The 16,113-nt window shown below is 53.7% G+C and overlaps 1 protein-coding gene across 1 annotated transcript in view; it reads right to left on the reverse strand.

Moving 5' to 3' along the window:
* The window catches only part of LOC143692655 (uncharacterized), a 169,909-nt gene that overhangs the window by 99,885 nt on the left and 53,911 nt on the right, over positions 1-16,113 (reverse strand). Inside the window, exon 3 of the mRNA XM_077172904.1 lies at positions 14,435-14,726. Coding sequence (XP_077029019.1) covers positions 14,435-14,726 — 292 coding nt within the window. The remainder of the gene's footprint in view (positions 1-14,434; positions 14,727-16,113) is intronic.

Consider the following 16,113-nt stretch of genomic DNA (forward strand, 5'->3'; position numbering starts at 1 on the left):
CCAGGGAAACCACTCAGCTTTGTCCTGGCCTCTGCACTCAGCCAGAAAGTTTGTTCCCATCAGCTGGGAGTTTCCTGTGCCACTGCAGACGCTGTTGCTCAGAGCCAGGGCTGCCTGGCAGCCACCCCCAAACTGCCCTGGGCATTTCCTTGGCTTTGCCTTTGTTTTCTTTACTCTTCCCTTGTACAAATCTCTTCCTCTTGCCCAGCCCTGTTCCCTCCCCTGCAAACAGCCCATCCCTGTTTGCCCTTTCCTCTCTGGCCCCACTCCCCATTGCAGTTCCTGACTTGGCACCATGGGAACGTCCCTTGGGGAGCAGGATCATCCTACAAGTGCTGCAGGAATTGTCTGCAGGCTCCTGCAGTGCCTGCTGCTGCTCCCTTGCCAGAGGCACCCCAGGCCAGGGGGGGCACATCTGGGCTGCTGTGTCTGCCTCTGGGGCTCCCTGTTCTGGGCAATGAGGAGGAGCTGCAGAGGCTCTGCAGGACTGACAGGATGGGCTTTGGGGCTGCCAGGAGAAGCTGAGGGACCTGGGCTGCTGGAGCTTCTGAAGAGGAGACCCAGGGCTCATCGTGCAACTGCTCCTGTGGTGGTTTCAGAGAATCCCAGGATCAGCAATGTTGGAAAAGTCCTTGGAGATCATCAAGTCCAACCTGTGCCCTGACACTGCCTTATCTCCCCTGAGCCTCCTCTTCTCCAGGATAAACAACCCCAGCTCCCTCAGCCCCTCCTCACAGGACTTGTGCTCCAGACCTCTCCCCAGCCCCACACTCCAGCCTCTCCATGTCCTTCCTAAATTGGGGTCCCAGAACTGGACACAGCACTTCTGCCCAAGCAGTGCTGAGCACAGGGGAAGAATCCCTGCCCTGCTCCTGCTGGCCACACCATTCCTGATCCAGGCCAGGAGCCATTGGCCTTCTTGGCCACCTGGGCACACTGCTGCCTCATGTCCAGCCTGCTGTCCATCAGTCCCTGCAGGTCCCTTTCTGCCTGGCTGCTCTCCAGCCACTCTGTCCCCAGCCTGTAGGGCTTCAGGGGTTGTTGTGGCCAAAGTGCAGGACCCAGCACTGGGACTTGTTAAACCTCACCTTGTTGGATTTGGGCCCTGGATCCAGCCTGTCCAGGGCCCTGTGCAGAGCCCTCCTACCCTCCAGCAGATCCGCACTCCCAGACAACTTGGTGTCACCAGGGTTCCATGAGGCCCCAGAGTGTCACAAAGGTCTCCATGATTCCATGAGGCTTCACAGTGTCACAATCTCCCTTTAGTTCCATGGGACCCCTTGGTGTCACAAAGTCCCTTGGATCCTTGGGCCTTGCAGTGTCACAATGGATCCTTGGTTCCATGAGGTCTGGCAGTGCAGCAATGCTCTCCTTGGTTCCACAGGGTCACAATGGCCTCTTGGTCCCAAGGGCCACCACGGTTTCAAACATGTTTCATTCATTCCACGAGTCCCTGAGGAGCAGCCCTTGCCCCTTGGTTCCATGGGGCCCTGCAGTGTCACAGTGGCCCCATCGTGACACCAGGTCCTGCTCTGTCACAATGCTCTGCATGGTTCCACAGGGCCCTGCTGGGTCACAGTGGCCTCTTGGTTCCAGGGGGCCTCAGAGTGCCACAATGAATTCCTTGGTGCTGCAGTGTCACAATGGAGCCATGGTGACACAAGATCCTGCAGTGTCACCAGGGACCCTTGGTTCCATGGGGCACCACAGTGTCACAATTGTTCCCTGAGTTCCCAGAGTCCTTTCAATGGAGCAATGGCCCCTTGATTCCATTGTCCCCAGGCTCTCCCAAGGCTCTCCTTGGTTCCACAGTGGCACAATGGCCCCTTGGCTCCACAAGGCCCTGCAGTGTCACAGAGGCCTCTGTGGTTCCAGCAGGACCCAGACTGTCACCATGGACTCCTTGCTTCCATTCAGCCCCATAGTGTCACCATGGCCCCTTGGCTCTGTGCTGCCATGTCGTACACAGTGTCACCATGGTCCTCTTAGTGCCACCAGGCCCCCAGTGTCACAATGGCCCCTTGCTTCCCCAGGGCCCTGCAGTGTCACAATCATCAGAGAATCAACCAGGCTGGAAATGACCTTGGAGAGCATCAAGTCCAACCTGGGACCTACCACCACCTTGTCACCCAGACCATGGCAATCAGTCTTTTCTTAAAAACCTCCAGGGACCGTGACTCACCTATCTACCATCCCAACGCATTCCAACGCCCAACCACCCTTTGTGTGGAGAATATTTTCTAATGTCCAGTCTAAAAATCCCCTGGTGCAGCTGAAGGCTGTGTCCTCTTGTCCTGTCCCTGTTCCCTGGGAAAAGAGCCCGACCCCCGCCTGGCTGCACCCTCCTGTCAGGGAGTTGTAGAGAGTGATGAGGTCTCCCCTGAGCCTCCTCTTCTCCAGGATAAACAACCCCAGCTCCCTCAGCCACTCCTCACAGGACTTGTGTTCCAGACCCCTCCCCCGCCTTGTTGCCCTTCTCTGGACACGCTCCAGCCCCTCCATGTCCTTCCTAAATTGGGGGGCCCAGAACTGGACACAGCACTCGAGGTGCTGCCCAACCAGGGCTGAGCACAGGACAAGAATCACTGCCCTGCTCCTGCTGGCCACACTATTCCTGATCCACAGGAGTGCCAGGGGTTGGATGAGGCAAATGGTGGAGAGGGAGTGGGGACAAAGTCTGATTAAATGTCAGCCATGAAGGGTCTTGATTTTAATATCTGTTCAGACTGCATTAGAAGGTGCTGGGGGTCAATATTATTTGGACATTAGAATGCATTTCTGAAATTTGTCTAACTAACCAGAGAATAATTGAAAACTTCAATTTTTCCCAGGGGCTTTTCTTGTTAAGGTGTTTCAAACAAATATTTATGAGCTTTTCTCACTGAATTCCTCAACTGAAGAGCTCAAGAAAGAAGAGGCCTCTGGAGTAGCAAAATTCATCATCAACTCCAAGTGGCTGAAGATCCACCTCCATCAGAGCAGTAACGAACAGAAATGGGCACAGCTTTGTGGCTGCCCCAGCTTTGCAATGGGCCCTGGGCCTGGAGCAGGAGCAGCTCTTGAGGGCCCCAAGGCCGCGGCTCTTGTGCTGCCCTGCGCAGATGGGATGGCAGCAGGGGCTGCAGAGCTCTCAGCACCTCAGGCCGAGGGGAGCAGGGCAGCCAGGGAGCCTCCTTTGGCCTTGGCCCAGCACCTTCCCCCATGGCTGGGGCTGAGTCCTGTGGCAGCTGCAGCTGCTGCTGTGCCCTTGGCAGGGGCTGAGGCCGTGGGGCCAGTGCCCAGAGCAGCCTGGGCTGAGCAGAGCTGTGGGGCCAGAGCCGGCTGGGCTGGGCTGGGCTCAGAGAGGCCCTTGGTGCTGCCCAGAGCTCAGGGCAGCTGGCAGAGCTTGCAGGGAGCTGGGCTGGGCTCCGAGAGCCTGGCCCAGAAACCATCAGTGTCCATCTCAGCCTGGCTGAGCGTGCAGGGGCAGGACTCAGGCCAGGCCTTGTGGGGCAGGGCCAGCGCCTGCGCAAGGCTTTGCAAACAGGCAAGTGGCCCAGAGAGGAGGCTGCTCTGTGCCCTTGGTGGCAGGGACAGAGCAGGGAGGGGGCCAGGACATTTGTCAGCGCCAGCCTCTGTGCCCATGCGTTGGCAGCCCTGGCTGCTGAGCCCAGCTTTGGCCTGGGCTGGGTTTGGCTGTGGCCCAGCTCCATCCTCCTGCGGGGCTCAGGGCCTGTTTCCGGCCATGGCCAGCCCTGGCTGCCTCTCTGCTGGCCCAGAGGCCGGCAGAGCCCGGGGCAGGGCTGTCTGTGCAGCCCCACAGGTGCCAGGGGCTCTGCAGGAGCTGGCAGAGGCTGCCCAGCAGGGAGGCCATGGGGCACAGAGCCCCAAGGCTGCTGTGGGCACCACGGCACAGGGGCCGTTCCCAGCCGCAATGCTCCTGGCCTGGGCTGGGCCTGCACAGGGGCTGGGCCACCATGGCTGGGCCAGCACAGGGCCACAAAGGGGCCACGCAGCCGCTGCCGGGGCTGACAGCAAGGCCAGGCACACACAAGCAATTGCTGAGCATGGCCTGCGCTGGCCAGGCCTGACTGTGCCAAAGGCAGAGCTCAGCTGCCCTTGGGGGCTGCAGCAACACTCCAGAGCCCAAAGAGCCTCCATGGCTGGGCTGGAGACCAAGGCTGCAGCAGGGAAATGCAGGGCTGCTGCAGGATGGGGAGGCCATTGAATTCCAGCTCACACCTCAGCTCTCTGATGATCCCGGCACCATGCTGGGCCCTGTTTCAGACTGGAGCAGAGCAGATATTGATGGCACAGGAGCCCTGCGGGGCTGTCAGGGACCTGCAGCTTGCAAGGTGCTCTGCTCTCCCTCAGGTGCTCTGGGAGAGATCCAATCCCAGCTGGGCACGTCAGGGCACAAGTGGCACTGCCTGTTGATGGGCACACAGCTAATGTCTGCCTGGAAAGGGGCACAGGTTTTAATTCCTGTTAGTTTTATAATATACAAGCAAGTATTTGTTATCTGGGTCACTTGAGGATTTTAAGTAATGGCAACGTTTTCCCACCAGGAAGAGGAACTTCCTGGATCTACTGGATCCTTCTACTGATGTCACGGGAAGAAATACAGATCTTCCCCTCTGCCACTGACATTCAGTCTAATATTTAATGACCCCCTTCCTTCAGGTTTATTGGCTACAGGTTTCCAGCTCTCCTGTTTAAATGGCTGTGTCTAAGGACATCTCTTCACTGGATCAGCTGGATCTATGTCCTTCCTGCTGCTCTCAGATTTCCTCCTCCAGATGCTCTCTGGTCATTTGAACGCCTCTCAGCTGACTGGTTTCATGCTTTGAACTTCAGGGAGTGGCCAAATATTTCATGTTAAAAAAAATATGAATTGAGTATCTCACTGTGGTTATACCTATCACTGAATTTCCATTTCTTATGTATTTGCTTAAAAACTATTCCTGTTCAGAAAGCCGTGGGGGATGGTGGACATGTCAGATGCTGCTGGGACATCCCAGAGAGCTGAGGGAAGAGCTGTGATGGTTATTAAACTGTTCAAATGTTCATCTTGTGTTTGTTGGCAAGAAACCTTTCTGTGCCTCTGAGTGTCACCAGTCCCTGAGCCCAAAGGACACAAACCTGATGAGTTGTGGTTCCCACTGCAGGGGCTGCGCTTGGACCTTGGCTCTGCACAGGAGAGCTCTTCATCCCCTTTCTCTCTTTTCCTCCCTCTGGGCATGGAGGGAGCTCCTGGCTTCAGCGTGTGACTCGTGTGTGCAAAGAGCAAATCTGGGCAGAATCGGGGCAGGGAGGGTTTGGGGGGACCATGGGATCTGTGCTGGGCACAGAAGGTGTTTTCCATTGCTCTGAGACTGTCTGCTGTGCAAAGTGGATTTAATATCCAGCAGAGGAATGACTTTGGCATTTGATGGAGCTGTGCCTTCCCTTGGCTTTGTTGGCTGACAGGAAATGAACATCCCTCTGTGTCTCGGGCAGCTCCTTCTGCAAGGAAAGCAGGTGGGAGTTGGAGCCAAGGAGCTGAAAGCTGCAGGTGCAGCCTGGGCTGGAGGGAGCTCAGATTTGCACAAGGCTGCCCTGAGTGCCAGGGCTTGGATGGGGGAAATGGTGGGATGGGGGTAGGGACAGAGTCTGATTGATTGTCAGCCATGAAGGGTCTTGATTTTCATATCTATTCAAACTGCATGAGGAGGTACCTGGATTCAATGTCAATTGGAGATTGTGCATATCATTGTATTAACAGGGAAAAAAAAAACCTAAACAGGACCTACAAAATGTTTTCTCGCTGTCTTTTTAAATATCATGTATTCAGTTTCAATACACTACTGAGATCTACTTAACCACAAAGGATTTGAAAATTAAAATCAAATCATTCCCAGAGGCTTGGCTTATTCAGGTGTTATAAATGTTAATGAGCCCTGGGACACTGAATTCCTGCACTGAAGAGCTGAACTGAACAAGTGATTTGGAAATTAAATCTAATTATTCCCAGAGGCTTGGCTTGTTAAGGTGTTCTGAATGTTCATGAGCCCTGGGACACTGAATTCCTGCACTCAAGAGCTGAAGGCTGAACAAGCCTCTGGAGCAGTGAAATTCAGCAGCAGCCTCCAAGTTGCTGAGGATGTCAGCAGCCCCCAGTGAGGCCATCCCTGCCCAGAGACCGTGGGGGAATGGGCAGACAAGGAGAGCGTCCCTGGGGCTGGGGCAGCACAACTCAGAGGCACCAGCGGCTCCAGCTGGGCAATGGAGTGTGGAATGGGGCTGGGAAAGCCCTGCCTGGGCTGGGCCAAGGAGGACACACAAGCCCTGAGTCCCATCCCCCAAACAATTCTCTCAAGGAGACATTTAAGAGGAATTAAAATTGTTTGTGTACCCTGAGTTGAAAACACTGGAGAAATACTGACAAGAAATTCTCAGGAGCTCAAAACAACCAAGCAGCCTTTACTGGCAACTTTAGAAAATCAAATAAATTTTCGCAAAATGTTTAATAGGACATTCAATCAACAAAACAACACTTCTCAAAGCATTAATTTGGCCTATTCAACTTCACAAACTCTAAGCCTGTTCAATTTCATGTTAATCAAAATTTGCAAGAGGACAAAAATAGAAGAAGTATTTTTCTTTCTCTCTCTCAAAGAGATAGAAAGACAAATAAGCTTTAGAGAAGCACACACACAGCTACCAACTCCTGGATTCCAGCACTGTTCAGATGGAAATTCCAAGAGGATCCAGGGTCAAGATGTGTGCTTGCCTTGTGGTCAGCCTTCAATCCCCCTTGGTCTCCCTGGGCCCTTCCCCCAGGTGGGGCTTGGGCTCATTTGGTCCCTCAGGAGCTGGGCTGGGGCTGCAGAGGTGGCTGTGGAGCATTGCCTGTGCTGTGCCAGGGACTGGCAGCCACTGCTGGGCTGGGATAGAGGCTCTGAGGGGATTGGGGTTCCAGGGCAGGGCAGGGCTGGGCTTCCAGGGCAGGGCAAGGCTGGACCTGTCCCTTCCTCCCCCACACATGAAATGTTTCCAGCCAGCAGTCTCCTCCAGTCTGTCACAACAGGGAATGTTGGAGGTGAAATCCCAATTCTGGCCATTGGCGCCCGGCGAAGAAGGATAGTTCGTTTCCATAGGAAGGAAAGCCCAGCGCCCCAGTATTAGAAAGGCAGGTGAGAGCCCCAGTAGGCCAAGGCCAGCCAGACTTGTCAGGAATGGCAGATCTGGGAGCAGTCTTTGTATTTAGGGAATTTAGGAGGTGGAAGCCCAATCTTGGCCATGGGCACATGCAGAAGCAGGACAGTTCTTTCCCATAGAAAGGATAACACGGAGCCTTCCCCAGTGTTTTGTGGACAGATGGGAGGTGACCCTCATGAAACCATTGCCAGCCAGACTTGTCCTGGCAATATTCCTATTGGAACAATCCCTGCATATAACGATATTTGGAGGTCAAGTCCCAATTCTGGCAATGGGTGCCTGTAGACAAAGGAGAGTTCTTTTCCATAGGAAGGAAATCATGGAGCCCCAGTGCTTCAGCAGCAGAAGAGAAGAGACCCTCAACCTGCCAAGGTCAGTTGGACCACCCAGGTGGCTCCTGGGAGGCCAAAGCTGCGGGGCCTGTTCTGTGTTCCCTTGGTTTTGTGGGACCCCACTGTGTCACATTGGTGCCTTGGATCTATGAGGCCCCACAGTGCCATAAGGGTGACTTGTTTCCATGGGGTCCAGTAGTGTCAAATGGCTCCTTGATAACAAGACCCTCAGTGTCACAATGGACCCTTGGTTCAATGGGGTCTCACAGTTTCACAGTGGCCCCTAGGTTCCATAAGGCCCTGCAGTGTCACAATGGTGCCAATGATTCCATGAGGCCTTGCAGTGTCACAATGGCCTCCGTTGTTCCCCAGCCCCCACAATGTCACGGGACTCCTCTGTTCCATGAGCCCTGCAATGTCAAAATGGACCTTGGACCCTGGGGGTTTGCAGTGTCACAATGGTCTCCTTTGGCTCCACAGTTTCACAATGGACCATTGATGACTCGAGGCCCCTCTGTGTCACCCTGGAGCTTTGGTTCCATGCAGCCCTGCAGTGTCCCAAAAGGCCTCTTGGTTTCAGGAGGTCCCACAGTATCACAATGGTCGTCTTGGTTCTGTGGGGACCCCCAGGGTCACAATGGTCTCAGTGGTTCCATGAGGCCCCACAGTGTCACAATGCTTTGCTTACTACATTGGGCCTCACAGAGTCACAATGGTCCCTTGGTCTCACAGGGCCCACGGTGTCACAATGGTCCCTTGGTTCCATGGGCCCTGTGCTGCTGCATTCCCCCCTCCCCTTCTCAGGCCGCCCTGCCAGATGAGAAATGCTCCTTGGGGCTCGGCCTTGGCCAACAGCCCCTGGGCTCAGCTCCTCTGCAGCTCATCACAAACACTGTCTGCCCCAGGCACTGCTGCTGCCCAACCAGCTCCTGCTTTCTGGAGGAGCAGCCCTGGGAACTGGTTTTGTTCCCTCAGTGGCACAACATCCCTGTTCTCACCCTGCCAAAGAAAGCTGTTGGTGCCAAGTGCGGCCAGGATGAACCATTGCTGGGACTGAAGCCCCTCTCTTGGGGCCCTGCAAACAGCGCTCCAAAAGGAGCCCTTGGAGCTCTCCTGGGCCAGCCACTCCCTCTGAGTGGGGCCTCTCCCAGCCGGGAACTCTCCCGTTTGCTGCACTCGGGGATCCCCAACAATGACGGGGCCTGGGCCGATCCCCCCACTCCTCCAGGCTCAACCCTTCACCCTCTGGGGAGATGGCAAAGGATCCACAGGGAGCATTTCCTGCCCTGAGAGGAATTTCTCCCAGGTGCCTTGCACTGAATCTTTGTGTCTGTGTGCACACAGGAGTGCCTGTGCTGGGGAAATGTGGCAGAAATGCTGCTCTCTGAGGGGTTTGAGTGCCTTGGACAGCTGAGTCAGTCAGGCCTGTAAGTAAGGGTGAGTCATGAGGTCTAAATGAAGTTAAATGCTTCTAAGAGTTGTTCTTTTGCTAAGGTATTAAGTTTAATTTAATTTATTAGCTAAGTTGAATATTAAATGTTATTCCTCTGTTAAATTGCTAAGTCATATGTTTTAAGTTAGGTTAAATAGTGTTAAGTGCTGTTGTTTTGCTAAATTGTGAAATATATGGTATCAGTTAAGGTTAAGGTGTATGTTAAGTCCTGTTAAGTTTGAGCTCTGTTAAACTTTTAAGCCGTATTCCTTTGATCCTTGCCCTCACCATCCTTTTGTCACACACACACGCAGGGACAGTTCTTGGTTCATTTCTGGTTTGATTGCCTGGATTCTGTTTGGTTTTGTTGTTGCTTTGTTTCCTTGGTGTGCCTGAAGTGTCCAGTCAGAAGCAGAGTGACTCTTGCCAAGGAACTTTGTGCTGCTGTTGCTTAATATTCAATCTGGTTTTTGCTGATCCTTTGCTGGGGATATTTTCAGCACTCTCAAGGCCTCGTTGGTACCAGGGTGAAGGAGCCCTGGCCCAGGCTCTGGCCCTGGGGGACACGGGGACGCTGCCGGGGGGTCCCTGTCCCCCTGTGCCACCCCCAGGGCCTTGGTCCCCGTCCCCGTGTCAGGCTCTGGGGTCGATCTCGTGGAACATCCTCTGGGGGAGGCTGCAGCGCCGGGGGCGGGGGGACCCGGGGGGACAGGGGACCCCACTGTGCACGAGCAGGGTTGGACTGCGCTGGGGGGAACTGTGAGGGGGACGGGGCACAGTGACCTCCCCAGTGACCTCACACAGCCCCTGTGATGTCACAGAGCCAACTCTGAGATGCCACCCTGTAATATGATACAGCTGCTCTGTGATGTCACAGAATTGTCTGTGATGTCACAAAGTCGCCCTATGATTTAACAGTCTGTACTATGATATCACAGCCAGCTCTATGATGTTACACAGCCACCCAGTGATGTCACAACCCACTCACTGATGCCCCAGATACACACTCTATGATGGCAGAATGTTCTCTATGACCTCATACCTTTTTCTATGACATCACAGACAGCTCTGTGCTGTCACAACCTCCTCAGTGATGCCACAAAACCCTCTCTGTGATGTCATACTGCAACTCTGTAATTTCACAGCACACACTTTGACCTCACAGCCGGCTCTATGATGTCATACAGCCATGCCATGAGGTCACAGCCTGCTCTGTGATGTCACAGAATCCCCTCTATGATGCTGTGGCTGCTCAATGACCACACACGACAAACTTTGTGATGTCATAGCCCAATCTGTGACCTCACACAGCCCACTCTGGGATGTCACACAGCCCCTTGCTGACATCACAGCTGCTCTGTGCCTCCATGACACAGCCACAGAGGAGCTGCTGTGACACAGCCCCCTCTGGGACATGCCACAGCCCCTGGCAGTGCTGAGCCCCTGGGAGCTCTGTCTGTGCCCTGCTGGTGTCCCTGAGGGGTCCTGGCAGTGCCCCAGCCCTGCTGGGCTGTGCACAGGAGCTGCTCCTGGCCAGAGCTGTCTCTCTGCAGCTCTGCTGCCCTTGCCAGGAGCTGCCTCTGGGCCAGGAGCCCGGCCCAGCTCAGCAGCACAGACACAGCACAAGGACTGTAATGACCCTCTGGGGCTTTGGTGCTCTTTGCATCAGACTCAGTCCCTCAGAGTGTGCTCAAAGAACTTCTCAGGGACTCAAAAAGAGAGTGAAACACTGAAGTTTCTCATACTTTAAATAGATCCATCTGAGGGACAGGACTGAGAAAATGTCCCCAGGTTCCAGGTAGAGCAGAACACTGGTGGCAGTGATGACAGGTGGGGACAAGCAAGGCAAAGGTGTCTCTGGTGCTGAGCAAACCTGAGCCTCTGTCCCTGCAGGCTGTGGGCATCCCCCGGCTGCCCCACCTGGCTGGGCCCTTCCTTTGCTGACAGCTCTGCCTCCTGCCTGCCCCTGCCTGCCCACACAAAGCCTTGGGCTGCTCCAGGCTCCTGCTGGGGGACGTGCTGCACCACAGCCCTGCCCTGGCAGGGAAATTCCTTTCTCCTTGTGTCCACTCTGGGCCTCCTCAGCTGCCCTTGGTGCTATTATGTCTTCTTCAGGCTCATTACCACTATGAAGAAACACTCCAGCCTCTCTGAAACCACCCTTCCATCCCTCCCAGGCTATTCCTGTTCTGTCCTCAGTCTCCACCCCGCTGAGCACAGAGCCCTCGGCCTCTCCCTGCTGGTTTTGTGATGAGGCCTCCAAAGCCCATCTTGGGAGATTTTTGGGTCCTCTCCAAGGTCTGTGAAAGTGGAAAAATAGTGATCAAAGTTATTTTCTCCCAAATCTTGCAGTGACAAAACAGGGGTCAATATCTCTAAACTGAATGAGGGTGCATTTACATTTTTTAGAAGAGGAAATATTTTGCAGTTATGAAAGTGACATGAAACTTCAACTGTTTTTCCAGAGAAGGGGATTCCCCATCCCTGGAATTGTCCAAGAGCAGGAGCTTTGTGCAACCTGATACAGTGAAAACCCCTGCCCTCCCCAAGGACAGAATTCCTGTAGTGTGGGTTCTCTGATGTGCTGGGTGCCCTCACAACGCTTCTGGCCAGAATGTCTGCTGAGGGCAGCCAGGCTGCTGCAGGGGCAGTGACCTCACAGCCATCACCATGGCAGCCCTGTCCCCTGGGCCTGGCTCTGCCCTTTCCTCTGGCCCTGCCTTGGCTCTGCTGGCATGAAGAGTTTTGTCATTGATATCTTGTCCCCAAATTGCTGGGGCCGATGGTTTCCCAGTCAGACTCCTGGAGCAGAAGTGGCTTTTCAGAGGCCAGCCAGGAATGAGCCCTGAGGCAGCAGCTCTGCAGTGGTGGCCACCAGGCCGGGCTGCCAAGGGAGGCTTCTGGCCATGGGCTGCAAGCAGCTGCTGCTGCCAAGGTGCCTTTGGTGCCTCAGGCTCTCCCTGGCACAGCTCCCAGCACGGCACTCTGCCCTTGTGCCCGAGGCCTTCCCTGTGCTGGGGCTGGCCTGGGGCTTTTCCTGCAGCGGGACCTGCCCTGCTGATGGCACAGGAAAGGCAGTTCCTGCTGGAGCAGGAGGCTCTGCCTGCAATGGGCTCCAACTACTCCAGCAAGGCCCTGTTTGCAAAGCCCCCAGTGGGAAATGAAGGAGGGGAGGGGTCACGCTGCTTTTGGGGTGAATGTTGCAGAAACAAGTCTGACTCCTCCATCCCAAAGCTCAACATCCTCAGAGGGAGCTGAAGCTGTGACAGTGCTGGAAAATCCCCAGAGTAAGGAACAACCAAGTGACACCACTGCGAGCTTCTGCAGAGCTGCTGAGCTGGCCCAGCCTGGGCACACCTGACTGACAGGGCAGCACCTCAGACTAGAAAAGCCCCATCCCAAATTTTAATGGCAGCATCCCCTGACATTTCCCTTCCTGGGGGGTGTGGAGATTCCTCCCTGCAGTCGGGACACCCCTCAAGGTCACTGCTCCAGGCTGAGCCCATGAGCCAATGGTCATTGGTCTGTGGGAGTGACATCAATCTCTCCTTAAAAACAGCTTCTTTTCTTTTAATAAAATTGCTTTGAAATCCCTTCTGAGTGCTTTCTATAAATTAATATAATATAATATAATATAATATAATATAATATAATATAATATAATATAATATAAATGTTACAGCTCTTATTCCTTGGACTAAATATTTCTGATTAAGATAATTCTGTCTAATTGTTACCTTAATAGATAATAGAAATTTTTTATATTAATATATTAATATATTTTATATTAATAGAAATCTATATGCTTTGTCATCCTTAAACCTGTGGGACAAATGCTAAAGGTTAAATTTCGCCTTGATAATTCTTTACCCATGAATTCTTTACCCATGAACTCTCCAATATCCATGGGATTGGAGCCAGCTGCTCCAAGGCTCCTCTCACAGAAGGAGATTACAAAGCCTGGAGGTCCTTGGGGGTATTTTTCTGTGAATATGAGAGTCTGGTCAGAGACACAGAAAGCAAGAGAGTTTTCCCATTAATTAGATTGGGAACCATTAGCAAGCTGGAGAGAAAGAATTGTAAATTATCAACAGGTGGTGTCTGTAATAGGTTGTTTTTTCCATAAAGTTGTTTACTGAAGGGGGTTGTCTTTATCAGCCAATCATGTGAAATGTGTTGATTAAATGACCAATGAGGTCCACCTGTAGAAAACCAAGGTCAAAAGGAAGAGGATTGAATAAATGGGTGCTTTTTAGCCCTTAGCCTTCTGTTTTGAGTCTGTGTCATCTCTGACTCAATGGTGACATTTGGGGATCTGTGGGGCCTATTGGGGCTCGTTTCTGCACCTCATGACTCAACAGGAGCTTCTCTAATAAATGCTGCCTGAAGCTCCCACTGTGCCCATGAAAGGAACCCCTGTGAGTGTCTGCGACATCCTGGCTCTTTGACAGCCTGGGGACCACTGGGGTGTCACCGTGGAGCCCCCGTGAGTGCCTGGGACAGATCGGTGCCTTTGCAGCCCAAGGTGCCCTGGGATGTCACCATGGGATGGCTGTGACTGCCTCTGACCACAGGGCTCTTTACCATCCCAGAAAGCCCTGGGAGGTCTCCATGGAGCCCCTGTCTGTGCCTGTGACATTCCAGCTCTGGAACAGCCTGGAGATTCTTGGAAAGATCCCATGGAACTCCTCTGAGGGCCTGTGACAAATCTGATCCTTAGCAGGCAACCATCACCAGGACCCTGTTGCTGTAGTCAGTTTCCATGGAAACCATCACCAGCCCCTTGTTGCTATGCTCAGTCCCTTGGCAGCTCCATGGAGACCCCATGCCGGGGTGGTTGCCATGAACACCAGGGCTGGCACCAGCTGGGATGCTCGGTTTCCACGGGCCGGGCTTCAGGAATGGGATTCCCCAATTTCCTGCTCCTGCTAAAACCGCGCTGCCCTCGCTGCCCTCCCACCTCCCATGGAAAGCACAAAAGGCAAAGATCCCAGGCTGGGATAAGAACAATTTATTGGGAACAGCAACGAGATAAGGAAAAAATGGAACAGAAACAATATTGATAACAGAAGGGATAAATAAAACTTTGACAGGGAAAACTAAACACAACTGACTGTCTCTTCCCAGCCACAATTTCCCCTGTCTGGAAAGGACACCCTTCTCCTCAGGGACGGAGAGAGAGAGTCCCTTTCCTGCCCCTGGCAATGGCCTGAGGTGGGAGTGAATGTAATGAAAGGGCCATGGCCAGACTCTCATGTTCTTCCACTCCCACATCATGTCACGGGCAGGAAAAGGGACAGGTGTCTTCCCAGCATGGATCATGGGAAACACGGTTCCCCAGGACTCTTCCCGGCGTGGGTCCTCCCATGGGGGATGAAGATGGATTGGTGCATGAAGCTGTTCCTGCAGCTGGGGCATTTGCAGGGCTTTCCTTACTGGTGGCTCCGTTGGTGTCTGGTCAAGTGAGAGCTGCTGGTGAAGCTCTTCCCACACTGGGGACACTCGTAGGGCCTCTCCCCAGTGTGGATGTGCCAGTGGGTGATGAGGGTGGAGCTGTGCTTGAAGCCCTTTCCGCAGTCTGGGCAGAGGAAGGGCCTCTCCTCTGAGTGAATCCGCTGGTGTTGGAGGAGCTGGAAGCTGGTGTGAAACCTCTTCTGACAATTGGGACACTCGTAGGGCCTCTCTCCAGTGTGGATGCGCTGGTGCCTGATGAGGTGGGATTTCTTCTTGAAGCCCTTCCCACAGTCAGGGCAGTGGAAGGGCCTCTCCTCTGAGTGAATTCGCTGGTGGCAGAGGAGATGGGAGCTTCTGTGAAACCTCTTCTGGCACTCAGGACACTCGTAGGGCCTCTCTCCAGTGTGGATGCGTTGGTGGGTCAAAAGGGTGGAGCTGCAGCTGAAGCCCTTCCCACACTCCCCACACTCGTAGGGCCATTCCCCGGTGTGGATCATCTGGTGGCTGATCAGGGTGCTGCTCTGCCTGAAGCTCGTCCCACACTCCAAGCACTTCTGGGGCTTCTCCCCATTGTGAAGCTGCCCATGGACCACCAGCTCCGAGCTCTGGCTGAAGCTCTGTCCACCTTCCTGGCTCAGGGTGGGTCTTTCCTCCTCAGAGCACCCTGGGCTGGGTTTAGAGCCCCTCCTCCTGTGGGATCTCTGGGGCTTTTCCTCCACGTTGGAATTCTGCACCGTGGAGCCACTCAAAATGGCCTCTTCCATGAGGTTCTGCTTTGGGGATTTGTCCTCCCTGGTCTCCATCCTCAGCTTCTTCCCTGGGGGAGGAAGGACAAGGAGAGGATGGGATTTGCCTCCGTGCCAGAGGGAAGGGGAAGGAGATTCCTCCAGTGCATCCCCAGCAGGACGGGGTTGGCAGCAGGGTTGTCCTGGAGCCGGGGGCTGTGCTGGGCTGGGAGATGGAGCAGGAGAGAGGGGGAAAGGGGCACTGACTTCCTCCTCACCTGCCTGGCTGTCCCAGGGCATTGTGTCAGTTTGAAAAGACAGGTGTCTGCTAAGGAAGGCAGGAGACTCCCTTGAAATGGAAAATGTTAATCCCTTCACTTGGAATTATAATTTTCAAAACAAGAGGCTGTCAAGCAAAGTCTATGGGAATAGGAATAACAATTCTTCAGAAGGAAAATTAAAAATACAAATGCAGTAGTACTAAAAACTACTTACAGAGTAAGAATATGACCTGACACCCTGTGGGTCAGAATGTTGGTAGCACTCCTGTTAAATGGTGGCTGCAGTGCTCCTGCAGGGACAGGTGTGGTTCTGTTGGAGCAGTGATCCTGTAGAAGGGTGGAGTTTTCCTCTGAAGGTCCAGTTGTGGCATCGATCGGCCTGGTCTTCCTCTGGGATCCAGTGGAGCTGAAAGCTGCTCTTCTGGGAATCTTGTGGGAGAAGGCTGACTCTGTTGTTCACATTCTCAGATTATATCCAGGTAGGAATGCTTGGCTCCTCCCTCTGGGCAGAGCTTCTCACAATGGGATGATGGAATTTTTATCAGTGACACTCAATGGCCCATTAACAGAAGATATCTCCCTGGAGGGAGGATTCATGTGGAAGACATAAACTGCTCAATTAACAGATGATAATTGCCCCAGCTTTAACAGAGGGTAATTGAATACACACCCAGCTAAACCTGAGACACTGTTCCAGCCTTGGAAAGCAG

The sequence above is a fragment of the Agelaius phoeniceus genome, assembly GCF_051311805.1.
Source record: "Agelaius phoeniceus isolate bAgePho1 chromosome W unlocalized genomic scaffold, bAgePho1.hap1 SUPER_W_unloc_2, whole genome shotgun sequence".
NCBI classification, from domain to species: domain Eukaryota; kingdom Metazoa; phylum Chordata; class Aves; order Passeriformes; family Icteridae; genus Agelaius; species Agelaius phoeniceus.